A 23,611-nucleotide genomic window follows, 5' to 3' on the forward strand; every position below is an offset into this window, starting at 1 on the left:
ATATCACATACGCCTCCTCCAACGACGATCGTCTGCATCGAACGACCAATCTGTTTCAACCTAGGGCTTGTGTTCCTCTTTGCATCCTTTCTCCAATCGAAATAGCTCCTCCCTCTCCACAATCTTTACTTGCTAGCTTCCATTTTTGATGAATCGTTTCAATTAAATCAGGACTTCAGCGACATCAGGTGGGAACGATTTGGCAACAAGGATCGACGGAAGGAAAAGAAAGGTTGGAGGATAGATTGTTCGGAAAAGAGGTGGCGGTGTTGCATCCATGGCCAACAGATGATCTTCTTCTTCATCTTATTTTGATTTGAATCCATGTAAATTTGGATGTTTGGGTTTTCCTGAAAAAATTTATGATAATGGATGGGATATAACTCATGGTTATTTGGGGTTGTTTCTTGAATTCAAGAAACTGAATTGGTAAGACTATCACTAATTTTTTTTTAAGCAACTGAAGAAGCACACCACGTGTTTGATAAAATGCATAGTTGATATTCTCTTAGTTTTGGCCAACTCAGGTGTGTGTGTGTGTGTCTGTGTGTGTGTGTTTCAACTTATCAAAACTTTCTTTTTTCCACCATTAACATATACGGTTAACAATGTCTGTCTCCTTTGCAGCTACATGTTTCAATGGGTCACAGTTTCGTCCATTGATACCCTTGTTAGAAGCCATGCCAAAGGAACTTGGTGCTAGCCTGCATGATATGCTTAATCTGATCACATGTAATTTCTTGAAACAACATTCTTTCATGGCCTCCATGTGTTCGATAAAATGCCTCAATGAAAAAATAGTTAAAAATCTTTAATGTTTTTACTTCACTTTGTTCCTTATTCTTTTCAGAACTATATAACTCAATTTAGATTGGGTTGGATGCCACTTTCATAACAATAGGTTGATGCTAGTTCCTTATTCTGTCAGAATTTGCAGTTAAATACATTGAGCATATCGAGAAGAAACACAAGGAACCCGAAGAATGTTTGTTCCTTATTCTGTCAGAATAGGTTGATGCTAGTTCCTTATTTTTTTTTGTTGGGTATATTCTTGATAATGCAAATTCTTAAAGAATATTCTTGCAGAATAGTTTAGTTTGTAAGAATATTATTTGTTGTATTATGATAAAATTGTAGTTAATTATTTGTATGTTTAATGTGCAGGTTTTACAAGTGTATCACTACAAATTACTTGGCAATGAATTTTTGGTAGAAATACCTGATGGGAAAGGGTTGAAGAATGAATTAAAGAATGATCACACTCATTTTTTAAGAATGTTGCTATTTTTTAAGAATTATACTTGTTATTCTTTCAGAATGTTTGTTATTATTCAATGAATCACAATCATACAATGTAATTTTTTGATATATTATTAGTTCAAGAATCGATTTTGTGTATTCTTTTAGAATGTATTTACTAGTTTATGTTTGGCATTCTGCCATTCTGACAGAATAAAATCGAAAAATACATTTACTAGTTTATGGTTGACATTCTATCATTCTGACAGAATAAAATCGGATTTTTAAATTTGAATTAATTTAAAATATTCAGATTTTTAAAAAATAAAGGAATTAATCATCCCTAAAAATCTGAAAATTTCCTTTTTTAATATAGGTTAATTGACTAAAATGCCCTTATGCTGAAATTTGTGTGATTATATGGTACATGCTATCCTATTCTACTAACATAGACCCTCAAATCATGACATTTGATTATATTCCATCCGATGGTCCAGATTTGTGCATTCTTGTACACAATAGTTAGTAAAAACAAAATAACCTAACCCTATATATATATATATATATATATATATATATATATATATATAGGATCAAATGAGAACACCAAAAATGTTGAGAACACGAGAACAAAGTATATTCATTTGTGATTCCATGTATTCATTTGTGAAGGAATGATAAATTTTTACGCCTTTAATTTCAATTGAAGAGAAAAAACATATTCATGTTGATTGTGTGTAAAAATTTATCATTTCTCCACAAATGAATACATGGAATCACAAATGAATATATTTGTTCTTGCGTTCTCAACCTTTTAGGTGCTCTTATTTGATATATATATATATATATATATATATATATATATATATATATATATATATATGTATATATATACACACAAACACATACTAGCCGTTTACCCGTGCCAAGCGACGGGTGGAAAAAAAAATACGGTTTATTTTGAATTTTATTTTCAAGGAAAACATGTGTTATGACATGAAAAAAAAATTAGTTGGTATGGAGTGTGTTTATATTTTGTTAAATTTAGGACTTAAATGTAATGAAGGATCCAAAATCTTAAACTTAAATTATAAGGATCATGAGACATAATGGTAATATGGGCTTATATACCAAAATTTCATTTAATGGTAAATGTTAATGAATAAGGATAGAGATTTCTTTCATTTAACAAAAAAAAAAGGAAATTGAATTTAACAAATAATTTAATAACGATTTCATTTTTTGGACTACATCAAAAAAGATGTATGTAGTTTAGGGGCTATTTTGTAAAATATTACCCAAATGTCTAGATGTCTTCATTCTTTATTTGATATACCCATTTTATTGACTTAAAAGACGTCATATAAAAGCATATAAAAATCCTTCATTGACCATATCTTGAACAACGATCGAGTGTATCCTTCTTTTAAGCCGACAATCGATCTCGCTTTGCCCCTCTAGTTCGCATCGTAGAGTCTGATATCTACCAAACGTCGATCATCTTCTAATCACCGATTTCCCGTTCGCATAATCGGAGGCGCCATCCCATCTTTATTGCAAGACAACTTATGGATTTCTTCTCCCATACTTAGCATCATCGATGATTAGTAGTCCTCAATTTCACAGAGAAAACCATTATTTCACCCAGATAAAAATGAAATCTTCTTCTTCCTTAAATTTGTTTGTTTCTTCGTCTTTACATCACTATCGTGACCACCATCAGATTATTTCAAGCCGCCTTTCAAAAACCCTAGCATTAACCTACACGATTGCACCTGCACCATTCACATTGCACCGATCTTTCACCCTCTATTTCTTTCACAGTCCCAACCATATGATGCTTATTTCTTTCTCACTCTATATCTCTCTCAACCTATCTCTAATAGAATAACTCTAACCTAATCCTTGTTGTATTTTTTTCAGGTTTCTACAGAGGAAAGAAGAGCATCTATTTGTTTATTCACCATTGCATCTTCTTCCCACCTTTGATGTAATGAATTGTTGTTGTAATGTTAACAGGTACCACTAATTTGTTACTGAATTGTTATATGGTTTAACATTAAGCACTTAATGGTGTTAGTGGTTGTCAATCTAGGATTAGGGTTTCAAGAGAGGGTGTTGGAGAGGTGGAGGCTGAGAATGGAATGAGTTTGGGGGAGTTAAGGAGCTAAAATAGGGCTCACACCACGAAAATAGGGTTTGAGCAATGATCGCGTACGCCCAATGTACTCAGGCATACTCAGTACGGCCAACATACTCAAATTACGCCCAATGTACTCAAATTACGCCCAACGTACACGGATGACCCAAAAATCATCCTAATTTCAAACGACCATAACTTCTTCATTCCAACTCCATTTTCGACATTCTTTATATCTAAGGAAATGTATTGAAGAGCTCTACAATATTATCTAAATATCTTGGACTAAAAACTTCTCGAACAAAAATCCATATTTCACATATAAACCTAGCCTATGACTTTTACCTTTCTACCTTTCGGCCTAAAACACAACTTAAGAGAAAAATCTCTTAATGATCATTACCTCTTTCCACAAGGACTAAACTTTGCCTCCTTAAGGACCAGAACCTTACGCAATAGACTTCCGGTCCGTGGCTCAGAAATGGCAGTAAACAGGATGTTACAATTCTCCCCCACTTAAATTAGATTTCGTCCTCGAAATCAGCTCTCTCTTCTACTTCGCGATGGAACCCTTGGCCGAAACCCCACAGATGGAACCCCAATGGTCGACTTGGAGTAGTGGCAAGGATGCCACACGAGAATAAGCCGTTTTAAGAGAGATGCAGAAGTAGGGTTTGTAAGAACCTGAGTTGATTGATAAATCGGAGTCTACAGTGCAAGGGGTTTGTTCTAAAGCGTATGTTGTAGTAGGCTTTGAGGACGAAGCCTAATTTAAGTGGGGGAGAGTTGTAACATCCCGAAATTTTAGAAGTTCAATGAAGGGACAAAAGTGTAAATAAAAGAATGGACTTAACGAGTAGGTCTTCTTACTCGCCGAGTTGGAGCAGGATTGGGTCGCAGACTAAGTGGCCAACTCGCTGAGTCGACGGCTTGGACTTGACAAGTTGGTGCTGAAGAGAGAAAACCCTAATCCCGGGGGGTTGTGCCCTATATAAAGCACATTATAACCCACCCTCAGCCTCTTTGCTACCCTTTTGAGATCCAGAAACCCTTGAATCGAGTGAGCCTCCATTAATAAAGCGAATAGAGCTTTGGAGGAGGAAATCTTAGAAAGGGACTTGAAGATCAAGAGGCTTGCTGCAAAGGAGTGGTGTAGATCCGGGGTCTACTTCAGTTGGAGCATATATTGGAGGTAATAATCTATTGCTTGGGCTCTTTTGCATCTAGATCTATTATCATTTGAGATTTGGGGCATTTTTGGTATGATTGAGAGCTATTTTGAGTTAGAGGCTTAGATCTGAGGTTGCTACTTCAGATCTAGGCTTGTGATGGTCCAAAATGCCATAAAGCTTCTGTCTAAGAGTTGTTGGTGAAGCCCCTTTGTCATAAACCCGATCCCTAGAGTGTTTTGGACCTATATCTTCTTGGTTTTATGTAAATTTTGCCACTTTATGTGAGGGTTAGACTGTAGAAGAGTGGATCTATGGATTGGAGCCCCTGCATGGCTTGAAAAGCCTATGTATGGATTGAGAGCCGGAGAGACTCGACGAGTCACATGGGTGTACTCGAAGAGTTATATGAACATAAGCATGGACTCGGCGAGTTGGAAGAACAACTCGATGAGTTTGTTGAAGATTGCCTTGGACTCGGCGAGTCTGGTCGTGGAACCCTAACCTCTTCTGGTTAAAGCCTCGAATCAGTGAGTCGAGGGGTGACTCTGTGAGTTGAGCAGGATGGGACTCGGAGATCGTTAGACTCGACGAGTCTTGGGGTGACTCGGCGAGTTGAGTCGTGTTCTAAGAGTTTTCAGAGTATAAGGAATCGACGAGTCAACGAGTTGACTCGGCGAGTAGCGTCAGTTAGGAAGTTTGACTTTGGCCTGGACTTTGACTTTGACCTTCAAGGGTGTTATGGTAATTGGTTATTTATGTCAATGGTCCATTGATGGCAATAGGTGTTGGAGTTTGGAGCAGTGCTTCGGGTGTGTGCTTCCGTGGTTCGGTTCTTCATTCAGGTGAGTTATCCTCACTATACTCAAGGGTCTAAGGCACCAAGGTTGGCCCTTTGAATTGTTGTTTAGAGCTTGTTATGTTATGTGATTATATGATTGCTAGTATCCTGGTAGATAGGATAATGATATGATGATATGCCTTGTTAGCTTAGTATCCTAGGGGAATGGATAGTTAAGTGATGACTAGTTCTGTTGGATCAGCGCCCTGGTAGTTGGGTAGTGGTCGTTTATAGACCTGTAGTTAGTCTTACCTTATGTACGCTGGTAGGAGGTTACCTGCAGGTTATGTTTGTTGAGCAGTAGCAGAGGGTATTCTATCCTGGTAGGATGACAGGTCCCTAGTATGTTGGTTTTGTAGAGTGTTATGTGGTTGCCTGTTATGTGTGCATGTTTGCTACTGTGGGGCATTCCAACGCGATGGTTGTGGGCTAGGAGTATTCCATCCCGGTAGCATGATTGGACTCATAGTAGTTTGGCATTCCAACCCGATGGTTGAGGGGCCTAGGGTATTCCATCCTGAGGGATGATTGGACCCATAGTAGTAGTAGTTATTGTATGTATAGGAAGTGGGGCATTCCAACCCGATGGTTGTGGTCCAGGATTATTCCATCCCGGTAGGATGATTGGACTCATAGTATGTTGGCATTCAACCCGATGGTTAAGGGCCATGGGTATTCCAACCGAAAGGTTGATTGGACCCGTAGTATGTTGTTCTTTGTTGTATGTATATGTTTATGTGTGTATGGGTACTTTGGGGGAACTCACTAAGCTTTCGGGCTTACAGTTGTGGTTTATTGTTTCAGGTACTTCAGGAGATCGTGGCAAGGCGAAGGCGTGATCGTACCGCTCCTCATGTTTTATGTTCTTATGATATGGTTCATGGAAATACTATGATGTTTGAACTATTTTGAAAACGAGTTGTGTTAACTTAGTGGTTTTTGAACGAAATAAAATGTTTTAAATTGGTCGAAATTTTTGGACGTTACAAGTTGGTATCAGAGCCTTGGTTTGAGTGAATTGGAGGAACATTCATGTGAATCCAGTCTCAAATCAAGGAGAGATTTTCAAAAATAGTGTAACATCCGGATTTCCAGGTACATTAATTATTCATTTATTTTTGGAGATTTTGGGAGGGACTCGGCGAGTTGACGCTTAGACTCGCCGAGTAGTGTCGCGATTTTCCATCCGGGTTGATAACCGGACTCGGCGAGTCGTCTAGTGGATTCGGCGAGTCCACGTTGTTTAATGAAACCCTAATCCCCGGGGTTTGAGGCCTATTTAAAGGGGCTTATAGCCTCCAATTGCGGCTACCAGACCCCTGAGTGAAACCCTAAGCGATCTAGAGCGTTTGTGAGGGAGGAGAGGCCATTTTTGATCCTTGTGTGGGTGTTTTTGCAAGAAGAAGGTGACCAAGGAAAGAGGAAGCTGAAGAAGGTGCTATTCTGTGGATTTTAGAGCCTAAGAACTTCATATTGAGGTATATATTCGATCCTTCTTCAATTTTGGGTGTTAATCCTTGAGAGTTAGGGTTTGTAGCCCATTTAGAGTGTGATTGTTAGTGCAATTGGTCCCTTCTTGTGTTGAGGCTGCGGATCTGGATCCAAAGAGGTCCAGAGACCTAGGCCCCTTGATCTTTATGGGGTGTCATTGAGTAATATGAGCTTAGGGTGGCATATTGAGGCCATTTCTTCAAATAGAGCCATTGGGTCTTTGCATGGGCATCAAGATCCAAACTTTACGTGTTTATATTGCTTAAGGAGGCCAGATCTATGAGTTAGAGGAACGGATCTGACCTCAGGAGGTCATTTGAGCTCGAGCATGGCATGAACTCGCCGAGTACCAAGAGCAGACTCGGCGAGTAGGGATAGGGTTTCCCATAGGTTCACTCAGTGAGTACTTGCCGAATTAGGGGGAATGACTCGGTGAGTCAGAGGGAATTAGAGGACTAGAGTTCAAGGCTGAACTCGCCGAGTTCATATTGGGACTCGGCGAGTTGAGTCGGGTTGGCCCTGCGATTCATGTCAGGTGAAACCCGTCGAGCAAGGGAAAGACTCGACGTGTCATGCGAGACTAAAGGGATAGTGGACACGCGTAGACTCGCCGAGTCACCTAAGTGCACTCGGCGAGTCGGGTCAAAGTATGACCGTTGACTTTGAGGGTTTGGTCAACAATGGGGTCTTTGTGTCAAGAGAGGGTTGAGTCTAGTCTCGAGAGTTATATTTATGAGAGTATTATACTTTATGTGATTAGGCGGAGGCTAGACCATATTTCCACCGAGTCGGAGATTTACCGATACATCCGAGGTGAGTCTTCTCACTATACTTACCTAGACTGGTAACAGAGTTATGTGCTAGTATACTGCTGAGTTATGTGCCATGGTATTTGTATGCTATTTATGTGTGTTATTGTGATATGTGATATGCATGATTCAGAGTTTCCAGAGATGGGACCAGTGGGTCCCTAGAGTTAGGGCTAGAGACCCCGCACAGAGTTGGGACTGGAGGGTCCCACTGAGACACACTGACCAGAGGGTCAGCAGAGCTATAGCCTTGAGTGGCTAATATGTGTTAGAGTGGTATTTTGGGGAACTCACTAAGCTTTATGCTTACAGTGTTATGTGTTATGTGTTTCAGGTACCAGTGATGATCGCGGGAAGGCGCCGACATGATTCGTACACACACATGAGATTTTATGTATTTCGATATTGGGAAATGTTTTGTGGAACAAAGATATGATACAATGAGATTTTATTAATAAATGTGTATGGAAAATGTGTTTTGAAAATGTGAAAATTTGTTTTAATTTTTACGGTGTTACAAATAGTTTTCAAAAGGTTTTCAAAATAAGTAAAGGAGGACGCAGAAGGTACGATCAGCCGGAGCCAGTAAGTTACCCCAAAATACCATACAAGTTATTTGTTTATGAGATATGTTAGAACAACATGCTAGTACTAGGCTAGGGATCTTCAGGAATTGCATGATAGAATTGCCTAATTACATGATGCCTGCTAGCCTAGGGTTCTCCTTATATGAAATTGACATCATTATTGTAGTTATCTAGTGTATGCATCACAGTTATACATAATTAAGATCTTATAGCCTGGCAATGTTTGATTTGGCCTTATGTTCTGTTCCTGTATGATTGGGAGCTTAAGGTAGGGTTAGATATTCGAAAGTCTATAGGATCTAGCGTTATGTATGACTAGCATACAATAGTGATGCAGGGTTAGTGGACGTTTCATGGATGGGTGGGTTGTGTGAGACCAGTATGTCGGTAATGAGATAGTGGTGCTCCTCTAGGAGTGAGGATCGAGTGTTCGTTATGTATATGTTATTGTTAGGGTGTTGTGGTGATACTTGATACAAATATGGGTAGGTGTGGAAGGTAGTATAGGCCTTTACTACTGAACGCACATGACCCATACGCGTATCAAGGAAGTCACAATCCCTAGGGTTTTGTTGGGAGCTAGTTCTTGGGGTTATTATGAGGAATGCCTAATATCTTGTGGCGTATTTTCAGTATGGCGATTACGAGATGTTTCGAGGCAGGATTCGGTTCATGATCGGGATCAGGAGAGGGTGGTTAGGATGGACCAGTACCACCCGAATTCATTGGTCAGATGAGTATGGATGAGTTGGATGCAAGGATTCGTGAGATCCTTCATGATGAGGTTGCTGCTATGTTCCGGGCTGAGTTGTCGGAGATGTTTGGGTCGATCAAGACTGCCATGGTTGAGTACTTTGATGAGCACTATGCAACTATTACGGAGACAGCTGTCGCGACAGATACAACGGCTGTAGCAGCGGCAGGGGGAGGAGCTGGTCGAGGTTTTCAGTATCGGGACTTCGATAATACGAAGCCCCCTACTTTTGATGGAGTTCAGGATCCGATCGTTGCTATGAGATGGTTGTCAGACGTGGGGGGTTGTTTCTTCACGTGCTCATGCCCTGCAGATCAGAGGGTGAGGTGTGCTCTGAACCTTTTGAGGCTCGGGGCGAAGGATTGGTGCAGGTTGACTACAAGATCTTATTCTGATGTGCAGCGGGCTATGTTTTTGTGGGAACAATTCCGGGAAATGTTCAGTACTCATTATGTTTCGCAAGTTGAGAGAGAGAGGTTGGCTCAGGAGTTCCTGGAACTGAAGTAGGGTTCATAGTCGGTGACGGAGATCACCAGGATGTTCACTGAGAGGGCGATGTTTTTCCCGGAGTTTGCTTCGGAGTAGGCTTAAATGTCTCGATATCTGAGTATGCTCAAGAGGGACATCAGGCAGTTTGTGTCCATGCAGAGGTGTAGTACCTTGTTGGAGTTGCAGGAGGCCACTAGGCGGCGCGAGTTAGAGATTGAGCTCCACTTGAGAGAGAAGAGGCAGGCCTCGGTGCAGTCTCAGCCTGCACCAAAGCGGATGAGGGTCGTTGATTATAGGCAGGGAGGTCTGAGAAGTCGCACTTGTGGGAAGTGCGGCAAGGTGCACGAAGGAAGTTTTCATTCTTCTTCGGGGGTGCCACAAGTGTGGCAAGGAGGGCCACATAGCCAGGGATTGAAGGCAGTCGACTCCAGCGGCAAGAGTCCAACTTTGTTATCATTGTGATCAGGTGGGCCATATGAAGGCCCAGTGTCCTCTGGCTGGCTTCCAGGTCAGTGCAGGCCCTAGCGCCAGCCACTTTGATACTTACTGACAGAGGTCAGGGTCGAGCAGAGTCTCCGAAGGCTCCAGGGCATGCTTATTAGCTTGTGACCGAGGAGATCAGGTCAGCGCCAGAGGTGTCAGCCGGTATGTTTTCTGCCTTATCTTGTTTATGTGGTATGTATGAGATGTTGTTTCTTGCATGAGATATAAAGTGTTGTATGTGTTAGAGAAGAGTTAGTATTGAGGGTTTTTAGAGGGTTAGTATCCGGGGTGGAATTCGTCAGAAAGGAAGGTCATGATTCGGGAATTCGGGAACTTTCAGCAGGAACTCAGGTTCCTCGAAATTCAGTGTACTGGTTTGATTTGACTGAGCAGCGTGTTAGCTTCGCCGCCAGTGGATGGTGGTTAGTGCCCTAAGTGGGGGAGAATTGGAAATTCTCGGATGAGTCGTTGGTTGTAAAATGTTGCCTGATGCGGTTTGAATGTTGGTTATTAGAGTGGTGCGTTGAGGCAGTTCAGTTATAGTAAGGACTTTGCATGTGTCTTGGATCTTTGAACTAGTAGTGAGGATGTTGTTATGTGATAGCGGCTAGTGGGGTTGTCCCCGAATGGTGGAGATGTCGAGGAAATGCGGCAGGCTATGTATGGATTGCTAGCCATGCGATCAGTCTCTTAGTACGTATGCATGTTTAGAGTTAGCGGTGTGCGCCGCTAAGGGGTGATGTATAGTGAGGTCCTGTCACTTTGGCAATGTTGGATGATGCGTAGGCATGCTTTCAGTCTCCTTGAAAGAGGAGGGGGATAGTGGTTCCAGATTGGAGATTTGGACAGAGGAAAGTGAGATAGCAGGTTAACAGACTCGGGAGCAGTCTGGATTGGTGATAAGGACTGTATAAGGATATTACAGTCGGAGGTCGAGGACCTAGAGATCGTGATGAGGAGGTGTGAGTGGGTTACACTCTGTTGTGTCGGTACGAAGGGTTCGAGGGTGACGCAAGGACAAGGTCCTTGGTTCCGAGTATGGTTGTAGGCTTGAGTTATGTTTGTGGAGGTATTCCAATCTGGGGTATTCCATCATGAGGATGACCGGACCCTATGATTGATTGGACCTGGTGTGTTTGGTATTCCAACCCGAGGGTTGATTGGGCCAAACATACATGAGGATGCGAGGGTATACCATCCTAGGGATGACTGGACCCGTTATAGGCGTGCCTGGTATTCCAGACCGAGGTTGATTGGGCCAGGTACGAGTAGTTGCGCGATATGGTTGGTTGATGGGTTATGGGAGATGAAGGATGTCCTATCCTGTCAGCGCAAGCATAGTATAGAATCAGAGGGGGGAAATCAAGTTTCGTTCCAGGTTGCAAGTTATCAGGGTTATCACTAATTTTTGGGCGTAGGAAGATGGATTAGTGTCTTGGCGGAGCTCAGTGGGTGTTTGTGGAATCTAGTGTTCCCAGGGCGCGGAAGTGTGTCCCTGATATGAAGGGTTAGTATTATCGGGTGATTCGTGGTTGATAGTTGGTGCTATTGAGTTGAAAGGCCAATGGTCGAATTGGATTAGTGGCAAGGATGCCACGCGAGAATAATCCATTTTAAGAGAGATGCAGAAGTAGGGTTTGTAAGAACTTGAGTTGATTGAGAAATCGGAGTCTGCAGTGCAAGGGGTTTGTTCTGAAGCGTATGTTGTAGTAGGCTTCGAGGACGAAGCCTAATTTAAGTGGGGGAGAGTTGTAACATCCCGAAATTTCAGAAGTTCAATGAAGGGCGAAAAGTGTAAATAAAAGAAGGGACTTAACGAGTAGGTCTTCTTACTTGCTGATTCAGAGTGGGATTGGGTCGCAGACTAAGTGGCCAACTCGCCGATTCGGCGGCTTGGACTCGACGAGTTCGTGCTAAAGAGAGAAAACCCTAATCCCGGGGGTTGTGCCCTATATAAAGCACATTATAACCCACCCTCAGCCTCTTTGCTACCCTTTTGAGATCCAGAAACCCTAGAATTGAGTGAGCCTCCATTAATAAAGCGAATAGAGCTTTGGAGGAGGAAATCTTAGAAAGGGGCTTGAAGATCAAGAGGCTTGCTGCAAAGGAGTGGTGTAGATCCGGGGTCTAATTCAGTTGGAGCATATATTGGAGGTAATAATCTGTTTCTGGGGCTCTTTTGCATCTAGATCTATTATCATTTGAGATTTGGGGCATTTTTGGTATGATTGAGAGCTATTTCGAGTTAGAGGCTTAGATCTGAGGTTGCTACTTCAGATCTAGGCTTGTGATGGTCCAAAATGCCATAAAGCTTCTGTCTAAGAGTTGTTGGTAAAGCCCCTTTGTTATAAACCCTAGCCCTAGAGTGTTTTGAGCCTATATCTCCTTGGTTTTACGTAAAGTTTGCCACTTTATGTGAGGGTTAGACTGTAGAAGAGTGGATCTATGGATTGGAGCCCCTGCATGGCTCGAAAATCCTCTGTACGGATTGAGAGCTGGAGAGACTCGACGAGTCACATGGGTGTACTCGACGAGTTGTATGAACATAAGCATGGACTCGGCGAGTTGGAAGAACAACTCGACGAGTTTGTTGAAGATTGCCTTGGACTCGGCGAGTCTGTTCTTGGACTCGGCGAGTCTGGTCACGGAACCCTAACCTCTTCTGGTTAAAGCCTCGAATCATTGAGTCGAGGGGTGACTCTGTGAGTTGAGCAGGATGGGACTCGGAGATCGTTGGACTCGACGAGTCTTGGGGTGACTCGGCGAGTTGAGTCGTGTTCTAATAGCTTTTAGAGTATAAGGACTCGACGAGTCAACGAGTTGACTCGGCGAGTAGCGTCAGTCAGGAAGTTTGACTTTGGCCTGGACTTTGACTTTGACCTTTAAGGGTGTTATGGTAATTGGTCATTTATGTCAATGTTCCATTGATGGCAATAGGTGTTGGAGTTTGGAGCAGTGCTTCGGGTGTGTGCTTCCGTGGTTCGGTTCTTCATTCAGGTGAGTTATCCTTACTATACTCAAGGGTCTAAGGCACCAAGGTTGACCCTTTGAATTGTTGTTTAGAGCTTGTTATGTTATGTGATGATATGCTTGCTAGTATCCTGGTAGATAGGATAATGATATGATGATATGCCTTGTTAGCTTAGTATCCTAGAGGAATGGATAGTTAAGTGATGACTAGTTCTGTTGGATCAGCGCCCTGGTAGTTGGGTAGTGGTCATTTATAGATCTGTAGTTGGTCTTGCCTTATGTACGCTGGTAGGAGGTTACCTGCGGGTTATGTTTGTTGAGCAGTAGCAGAGGGTATTCCATCCCGGTAGGATGACAGGGCCCTAGTATGTTGGTTCTATAGAGTGTTATGTGGTTGCCTGTTATGTGTTCATGTTTGCTACTATGGGCCATTCCAACCCGATGGTTGTGGGCTAGGAGTATTCCATCCCGGTAGCATGATTGGACTCATAGTAGTTTGGCATTCCAACCCGATGGTTGAGGGGCCTAGGGTATTCCATCCTGAGGGATGATTGGACCCATAGTAGTAGTAGTTATTGTATGTATAGGAAGTGGGGCATTCCAACCCGATGGTTGTGGTCCAGGATTATTCCATCCCGGTAGGATGATTGGACTCATAGTATGTTGGCATTCCAACCCGATGGTTGAGGGTCAGGGGTATTCCAACCGGAAGGTTGATTGGACCCGTAGTATGTTGTTCTTTGTTGTATGCATATGTTTATGTGTGTATGGGTACTTTGGGGGAACTCACTAAGCTTTCGGGCTTACAGTTGTGGTTTATTGTTTCAGGTACTTCAGGAGATCGTGGCAAGGCGAAGGCGTGATCGTACCGCTCCTCATGTTTTATGTTCTTATGGTATGGTTCTGGGAAATACTCTGATGTTTGAACTATTTTGAAAACGAGTTCTGTTAACTTAGTGGTTTTTGACTGAAATAAAATGTTTTAAATTGGTCGAAATTTTTGGACGTTACACCCTGAGTATTTGCTGATGGTGAAACCTCCATTCAAAACAAGGTGACTCCTAACGCGGGTCTCATCTATATAACTACTGCAAAGAAGGACATACAACGCTAACATATTCCACAACTTCCTAGCTATACGACCGAACTCTAGTGAGAACCATAGAGCCGGGGACTCTCAAAACTACAATCACCGAATCAAATCTATCAATATGCTTGCTGAGACCGAGAACCCATCAGATCTAAACTTCATAACCCATATTCCAGGATTGATAAGTTTTGGATTGAAGATTTCATGGATTAAGAGCTTAATGGTCTAATCTCATGCATTAAGTTTCCTTTTTGGACCTTAGAATTTAGATCTAGACTTAAAGAGATGTCTTAGGGGATAAAGTTGGAAACTTTATCCATTAAGACCTTAGAAATGACCAGATCTGAGCTTTGGAGCTCTTGACATCTGAAGAAAATAGATTAAGCTTGATTAAGCCGTCGAAATTGTTGATTTCAATGTGGTGATATCGATTGGAAGAATGATCAAATGGTTAATTTCGTTTTTCTTGATGTTATATTATCTAATGGATGTTCCGATTTAATGATATGTTGGATGATTCATGGAGGAAATTAGTCTGGATATTTGGAATTTGATACACCGGATATGATGAAGATAAGAGAGAGAAAGAGAGGGAGAGAGAGAGAGAGAGAGGACTCTTTATATATATATATATATATATATATATATATATATATACACACACACACATACACACACATTTAATAACAAAAACTTCATAAATGGTCCCTATGGTAGTAAGATGATGAAAAATGTCATTCGGGCAAATACAGACTGAATGAACAATAAGGTGTATGTAATAAAAGTTTTGAAACCACAGGGACCACTTGTAACGCTTTTTAAACTTATGGACTAAACTTTAGATTTCGAAATACCATAAATACCATTTGTAAAGTTTTCTATTACTAATATTTGATTAAAATATAGTAATGGATTTTTTTTCCTATTTCATTAAATGATATAAGTAAATTTTACTAAATAAACTGTTGTATAAACAAAAATTATTTAATTTAAACAATTTAAATAATAATAAATATCAATTTCATCTCTCTTCTTAAAACTAACAGTTTATTAAAAAACAAGTGTTTAAAATGAATTTTTTACTAGATTAAGTTTGACTGTTATTCGTTAATGTTCATAGGTGGTTCCACTATGGTGTCTATAGTAGCCCGGCAACCTTTGTTTTTCTCAGACGCAGTGTAAAATATTTTGAATTTTTTTTTACTATTATGACACTACGTAAATATATATATATATATATATATATATATATATATATATATATATATATATATATATATATTACCGTCAAAACCTACTATAAAATCATACATCCGTCCCTGTTGATGTTTTGTAATCGCTTTTAGTCTAACCTCTTATTAGTTTTTTAATAAAGATCTCCTTAGCTGTCGAAAAAAATAAGTCGAAACGTATCTCAAAAAAGTTTTATTTCTTTCGTTTTTGTTATTTTTGTAATTTAGTGTAAAAACAATAATGGGTAGTGATCATAAATAGTAAATACTTAACCACCTCACCAAAAATAGATGCCATTAACATAGACAACACATATAAGGATGTCTTTTTATAATCATTGCCTAATTAGAATAAATCTTTTTTTTTAATTATTTTTTCAGTTCATTCTATAAAATTTTAATTTATGATCTTTAGATTTAATTTAACTAATTTTCAATTATACGATTTAATAAATTGATTTATTATTACATGCAAACACATTTATTTTAAACTTATTTTTTTTTCTTTTTCCCGTTGAATAGTTCAATGGTTATTGAATTCTAAATTCATTAAACCAAAGTCTCATGTTAAGTTTAATTCATTGAATTCCAGCTAAACATTAAACTATGCATTCTACTGTAAACAAAACCAACCTATAATCTGCTGTTTACAGAAAGAATAGAAAAGAGAATTAAAAAAAAAAAAAATACGAAAACTACCAATTTAAACACACATATGCATTATTACAACGTTTAGGTAAATATTTGTTGGGTAATCACAAAGTAATGATTTAAAATACACTATAGACAACCGAAAATGACAACTACACAACACACGATACATGCTTCTGAGACAGATTTTAAATATTCCTTATATAAAATTCGTACAAAAATAATTATAATTTATAAAATCTATGTCTTGCTGGACCAATAATTACCAACTGTCGGGATTTTGTGGATGATCACAAAGCTTTGGTAGAAACTAAGCACCAAAAAGACTTGGGTTGTTGACCTCAATTGCACCAAACACTAGCAAACTATACACAACAAAATTTAATATTTCATTATTTTCTTGAAAATTCAGATAAAAGATTTGATTTGAGTTATTATATATTTAATCATAACTTAATATAGATAAATAAAAAAAAAAAAAGTTATAAACCTATACAAGAAACCATTTCTTGGATATAATGAATGCAAAAACAAGTAATCGTAGCTAATATACTTTTCATCTACATTTTATACCATAAATTCTCAACTAAATGATATGTCATGTATTGAGTAGCGACTTCCTTGTTCCATTTAAATACAAAAACCTCCCACTTTCAAATACAAACCCCCACCTGTATATACTCTGGAATCATCAATTCCAAAGCTGTCTTCAATTTCAATGGGGAGAACAACCTCGATCAAGATCATCAGAACATCAATCCACACATTCCTCCAAAGCTACAATCACTTCACAATTGCATCCCTGTTAACCCTTCCATTCTCAATATCAATCCTCCTCTTATCATCTCTTTCACCTGATTTCATCTCCCTCCAACACACAATCCATTTCCGACTTCAGTCCCTTTTTGATGCCACCGGAATCCCAGTTTCATCTCAATTCTTCTCCACCTTCAACCTCAAACTCTCCCAAACCATCACCTCAGGAATACTACTCCTACCCTTTACCTTCTCTTTCCTCCTCATCACAAAGACTTTTATAATTCAATCCTTCAACACCCACAACAAAAAGCGATCATCTTTCTCCGGAATCTACAATTCCATCCTCCAAACACAACTATGGAACACCTTTCTAATCATGTCAGCAAACGCCACTTCTTTTTGGGTTCTTTTCATCGCATTCAACTGTTTAGAAAAGATGTTATCATCTTCTACCTTGGTCGTATTATTTTCTATGGTGGGAGGAATCGCATATTCCGTAGTTATAGCCAATACGATGATCATATGTAACATGGCGCTAGTGCTCTCTGGAATGGAAACCCAAGGTGGGTTTCTTTCCATTCTCAAAGCATGTGTTATGATTAAAAGAAGAATTCCAACAGCCCTTTCATTAGCGCTTTACATCAACATCACTTTGGCTGGAATTGAAGCACTTTTCCAATTCCGGTTGGCAAGTGCTTATTCCAACTCAGGAACAAGTAATCCCAGTCCTTTAATGGTGTTCGAAGGATTGTTGATAGCATATTTATACTCCATCGTCATCACACTTGACACCATCACTGGCTGTATCTTCTACAAAAGCTGTAAAATTAAAGCTTCTGATCAAGAGGCATGTAGGAGAAATGAGTATTGTTTGGAAGTCAAACGAGAAGAAGAAGAAGAAGTGCTGTATTGAATTTACTTTTTATTCTTCTTTTTTTTTTTTTGTGATCATTAAGTTTTAATTCATGTGCAAATTAGATCATAGGAAATAAAACCATGTAAAATAGCTCCCAATACAGATGAAACATTCTTGTGTGGACTATTTTCACCAAGTAAATACATATATATTCAATCACTTAAAACGTCCTTGAGTCATTCTACTCCTTCGACATTCAAATTATCGTTTAATATATATACTTGTTCTTTGAAAACCATTCAAGATGCATCTATTAATTAAAGTTTTGAGTATTAAATAACTATATTGATTTCTTTTCATTACACCATTATAATTTAAAAATCTATCATATTATAGTAATATCGTCCAAACAAAAAATGATTGTTGATGTAATTAGATAGATATTTAAATTATAATATCATAACTAAAAAAATTAATGTATAATACTACAATTGGATAAAGAAATCTCATAATACAAAGCCTTAATATGAAAAGTTTTGAAACTACAATATTGCAATACAATAAAATGAAGGTAAGATGCTATAATATCCAAATACATGAAAATAAATTGCTATTTTCAGCATTTAACCCTTAATTAAAAAGTTTTTTAATGACGAGTATCATATTTTTTATTTATATTTTTATAAAATAGTATGTAGAGAAATTGGTTGGATGCAAGTTACCGAATAGCAAAAATTAGGTAACCATCCTAAATGTGTTTAATATTTAATGATTACCGTAAATATAGTAAATTACTAAATTATATATATTACCTGTTAACTTCTACTAACAATCTTTTAGGAGAACAACAACTTTTGTTTCTTTTGTTAAAATAATCCAACTTTTTGTCTTGTCATATAAGGTTATTAAATATATCTAAATATCTAATTATTAATCACATGATCAAAATATAGAATAAAAAAATAAAATCCATGTTAAAGTTATTTATTTCATTTAATAGTGATTATTCATAAATATACACCCTCTCATAAAGAACTTATTAAGAAAAGGAAACCTTATATTTTTAGAAAATGGCCTAAAATATAAAGATGCTTCTTTTGTTGGTAAGAAAGAGAAAAAGTGTTCTTTATGTTTTTGGTCCATGTAAACAATTATTATTTTTATTATTGTTATTATTATTATCATTATTATGAAGTTATTTTGTCTTAGCTTATTGATATTAAGATGATACTAGTTACCAGAATTTAAATATTTATTCCATATCTTTTAAATTTTAAAACATGTTAAACTGCTAAACTGTTATTATTTAAAGTAAGAAGATGAGCAGTGGAAGACTCCCAGACGCATGAAATTATTATGACGTCAACAGTTATCAAAGATTTATCCATATGTGACGTGGGTGTAATCAATATTCAATAATAGCAGCACTAAAAATAGATATACATACATATATTTAGTGCATCAAAAATAAAAGCCAAGATCAGCATTACTAGCTCACTACCCAAAAACGTCAACAGTTTTGGTGACGTTTTCACGTTGAAATTGCATACGAGTAATGAAGGACAAAACGAATAGAAGGTACAATTTGAAATGCATGGGTTACAAATGAGTTACAAATTTCATCAAGGATGAAAAAAAAAGGTTCAAGAGGTAGGTTGATATATAGATCAGATGTTTAGAAGCGTATATATATGAAATATATATGCACATAAGTAATTTCTCTTTCAAAATACATAAGTCGTCAAAAATGCCCAAAACACCCAACTCTAATTGACTAGGACCAGTCCTTATATAGAAGCACGCTTGACCAATAAGTCGTAACAAAGCCAATATTTCAAACTAGTTGCAATCCAATAAACAAGATATGCATAAAACCTATAGTTTATGGATAATATTTGTCAAAAAATTGAGGATAGCTATTTAACTAGAAGCTAGAAGTTGTAATAGTTACTTGAAGTTGTAAGTTATCATTTTTATTTCTGTAAACTTGTTTGTCAAAAATAGTTTTGTAAATCTAAAAAAATGTATATATATATATATATATATATATATATATATATATATATATATATATATATATATATATATATATAATGCATGAAACTTTATTATTATTATTTCTTTGTTTTAAATTGGAACTTTAAGTTCGTACTTATAAACAAACTTTTTTCTGTATTTGATAACTTTCTTAAAATCTAAAAACCCTTAAAAAACCATTGCAAAAAAATATATCTTTTAATTAAAAAAAAGAAAAGCCCAATACCGTCTTATCTTTCTAAAATATAAAGAATTTTAAGACTTTAACCACAACTAAACGTGGGCCGTGGAGCCATTTTCACGAAAATTACCAAAAATAAAGCCCTATAATACAAATTAAATATATTTTTAAGAAAAAAAAAACTAGTCAAAATCCTTAATTACATATTAGTTTTTAGTCAAAAATTAGTATTTATCCCAAACTAGCCATCAAAACCGTAAGCGAATGAAATAGTCTACTCTTTCGCCAAAATGGTCTACTCTTTCGCATATGTATATAAGGAAAAAAATCATTTTTGCAAAACAAAACCGTAAACCATTTTATGGTCTACGGTTTCCTCTCGATGATCTACTGTTTCCCAAACCGTAGACTAAAAATGGTCTATTGTTTCAGGCAAAAAGCTACTCTTTCGTTTTTTTTTTGGTATTTGACTAGTATTTGTAGTTATTTTTTCTTATTACTTGTTTGGATCGTTATCAATATACTACATTTTCAAAACAACATTTTTTATATTAATTCATTGAAATTATTAATTGATATATATATATATATATATATATATATATATATATATATATATATATATATATATATATATATATATATATATATATATATATATATATATTCTTTCTAGCATTAGTGTGTGGTTGAATTTAACAATTCATTGAAAAGGTTAACATCATTGTTTATAACCCAATATTTGATAAGATGTCAAGATGAATCAACGGCACACTAAAGTTAGAAAGAAATAATATGCATATATACATACCAAATATGATGATTAATAATTTCAATGAATTGATATAAAAAGTGATGTATTGAAGATATAATATATTGAGAACGATCCAAATAGCAGACTATTTTTAGTTTAAAGTTTTGTTTTACAAAAATGATTTTTTTTCCTTATATACATATGTGAAAGAGTAGACTATTTCTACGAAAGAGTAGACCATTTCATTGGTCATACAACGTTAATACTTTTGGGATAAATGTTAAGTTTTGGCTAGTTTTGTTATTTTCTTTATTTTTAACTTCTATCCTAAATTAAACCGATCATTTAATTTGTGAAAACACACTAGCTAATTAGACGACATGGTTTTCTTTTTCTAATAAAACGACATGGCTTTCTTTTTCTAATAAAACATGTTAAAACTTTCCTCTCTCGTTGGATTTTATTCGGTCCATGGTACCTTCATCGATGTCTCTTGTCCAAGCCTCCAAGGTTCAAAACCTATTTTTTGAGTTTTGTCTATAAAGTAGAAATTAAAGTGGTACAGTTCAATACAATAAGTTGATAAATTATATTTCAAGTTTAAAATTGATGATAGACAATTTGAAATAGGGTTAATGACTTGTAAGAGTAACATCTTTGTTTCTTATCCATATTTGGTCATTATTTTTTTTCTTTGTACCTCTTACCATTGAACTTTTTTACATTGTTCACAAAATAGCATTGACCTGCTAACCGATCTTTTTTTATACAATGGAAAGGAACAAGGTTAACGGGGTTTTAATTCGTGTTTGACTATATGTAGATGTCTCCCAAAAAAAAAATACTCATCACTATAGGCTATATCGCACATCCAAGGTAATACTTAAATTCCTAAATTTCCCAAGAATGAGTCTAAGAAAAAAAAAGTAAGAGTATTCAACTATTACTGCAACAAAAGACCAAAGGTTTTATATCTCTATATCCACATGGTGGTTCTGTAAACAATTTTTTTTTTTTTTTTTTGAAAAGGTAAATGTCACCCATCCCACAGAGCCTCCACCAATAAATTGTTCATAAATCATAATGTATTTAGACTCTTAGAGCAAGAAAGGTGATCTCAGACCTCACTTATGGATTCTCATAAGTATTGTTAAGGCAAGTATTCAAATAGCACCACCCAAAATGTGATTTGGACATTACTTATTCCGTGCTACAAAAGACTCCAGGCTTTCCATCCATCGAATATACTCATTCTTACTTTTGTGTTGCATACATTTATGCAAGAAGAGAGCTAGTTCATCATTTATGCCCCTTATCTCCAGGAAATCATACAGTGAAGTTTGCAGTTCATCATCCAAATCACTGAAAGTTACCAAATTATAAATATGTTCAGAATCATAAATAACATTGAACCCCAGTTCATCTCCAGGAAAGCATCCCAGAACTGAAAGCAAAATAACAATGATTTGGAACTTACTTGAAGGGAGGACCCAAGTAGGGTTTACCAGTCATTCCATCTTGGTCACGCATAAAAACTTTCTCAATCTCAATGCTGTCAGGCCATACATTGCACACAAACTCCAAAATACCATTTTCTTCATCCTTAAAGATGTTGATCACCATTGAAATGTAAAGCTCTAGATCGTTCTCTGTTGTAACACTACCTTCTTTTTCAGCAGGAGTAGAAACACGGAACATGGTTACCTCTACTTTAATCTCTTCATCTTCTCCAAATTGCTTGTTCAATCTGATCCACTGCTCTCCTGGCCTCTCATCAACCGCAAAAGATTTGAAATTTGGAATAAGCTGTACACAATATGCACTAATAAGTCTGTAAACCAGGATCTACAGTTCTAGTTCAAAACAGATTACATGATGTAAGATGCTTTCAGGAAAAAAAAAAAAAAAAAAAACAATCACAAATAATTACTATTCCTACATTCTTTCCGATTCAATAGCACTGCTCAAATATACCAAAGTCGCTATATTCCTGATGTGTATTGTCCATTTCCTCTAATTAATGATTCTCAATCGTTGAGGGCAGAATCGAGATATATGTTCGATGAGAGGAAGGATATTAATTAGGGTTTGTGTATGATATGATTTTTTTTTTCTTTTTATTGGAACGAGAAGAATGATGCGAATTCCAATACCAAAGAGGAAACACGAAAATGAAAAGAGGGAAATTAGGGAAACACCTTAGTACGAGGAGATTGATCGAGTTCATATTGGATATCGTTGCGGATGAGTCTACGTATTCGGTCTTCGAAAGCTGATTTCCGCATCACTGATACGTTCCTTCTCGATTGTTGTGGAACGTAGTCTACATAGTTGTTTTCGATTGAAGAACGACGGGCAAAAGGGTGTGCAATTAGGGTTATGTGACGATAAGAAGAGTGTTGAGGGAAGAAAGATGTTGGTCTTCTTCCGACGCGACCGACCAGACGGAGTAACATTGTTGCGTGTTGAACGGAAGTCCGCCCGGGAATCGTGTTTTTGTGCGGAGTTGGTCGCCGGTGATGTTCAAGTGCGGTGACAGGATTTAAGGAGGGTTTTGGACGACGAGTTCAGCATCCTAAAACCAACCGTCTAAAATAATTGCCAATTTAACCAAAAATATTAATTAGTTTGTGGAAATAGTAAAAAAAAACAAAAAAACAAAAAACAAATTATACATCAAAATCACACACATATATATATATATATATATATATATATATATATATATATATATATATATATATATATATATATATATATATTAAACTCATCTACGATTTTGGCAATCTATTTGTGAACGTATCACATATATATTAAGCTCATTTACGATTTTGGCAATCTATTTGTGAACGTATCACATATATATTAAGCTCATCTACGATTTTGGCAATCTATTTGTGAACGTATAAATCGTTAAAACACAGACTTGTATGTTTTCAGATGAACTACTCCTTCTGTGAACATAGAAACCCAGTTGTGAACATAGTTTTAGTTAGTATAAAAACGATTTTTTTGCTTTATTTTTCACTTTTTTTTGTTAGAAAACTCTCTCTGAAAAGTTTGATTATGTTTAAAACTT

General features: G+C 37.1%; 2 protein-coding genes across 2 annotated transcripts; one reads left to right on the forward strand and one right to left on the reverse strand.

Moving 5' to 3' along the window:
- The first annotated feature begins 16,663 nt into the window (after positions 1-16,663).
- On the forward strand, positions 16,664-17,617 carry LOC145052019 (uncharacterized). The gene has a single exon (XM_078999820.1). The coding sequence runs from the start codon at positions 16,664-16,666 to the stop codon at positions 17,615-17,617; it is 954 nt and encodes a 317-aa protein (XP_078855946.1).
- Positions 17,618-21,445: 3,828 nt separating this feature from the next.
- LOC145058816 (uncharacterized protein At2g39795, mitochondrial-like) lies at positions 21,446-23,124 on the reverse strand. Its single transcript, XM_079006729.1, has 3 exons — positions 22,731-23,124; positions 22,010-22,338; positions 21,446-21,894 (listed from the first exon to the last, which is right to left on the reverse strand). The coding sequence occupies exons 1-3, from the start codon at positions 22,986-22,988 to the stop codon at positions 21,729-21,731; spliced, it is 753 nt and encodes a 250-aa protein (XP_078862855.1). The 5' UTR covers positions 22,989-23,124; the 3' UTR covers positions 21,446-21,728.
- Positions 23,125-23,611: the final 487 nt, after the last annotated feature.

Source organism: Lactuca serriola, chromosome 1, assembly GCF_051521515.1.
Source record: "Lactuca serriola cultivar US96UC23 chromosome 1, Lser_US96UC23_V15, whole genome shotgun sequence".
In the NCBI taxonomy this organism is placed as follows: Eukaryota; Viridiplantae; Streptophyta; class Magnoliopsida; order Asterales; family Asteraceae; genus Lactuca; species Lactuca serriola.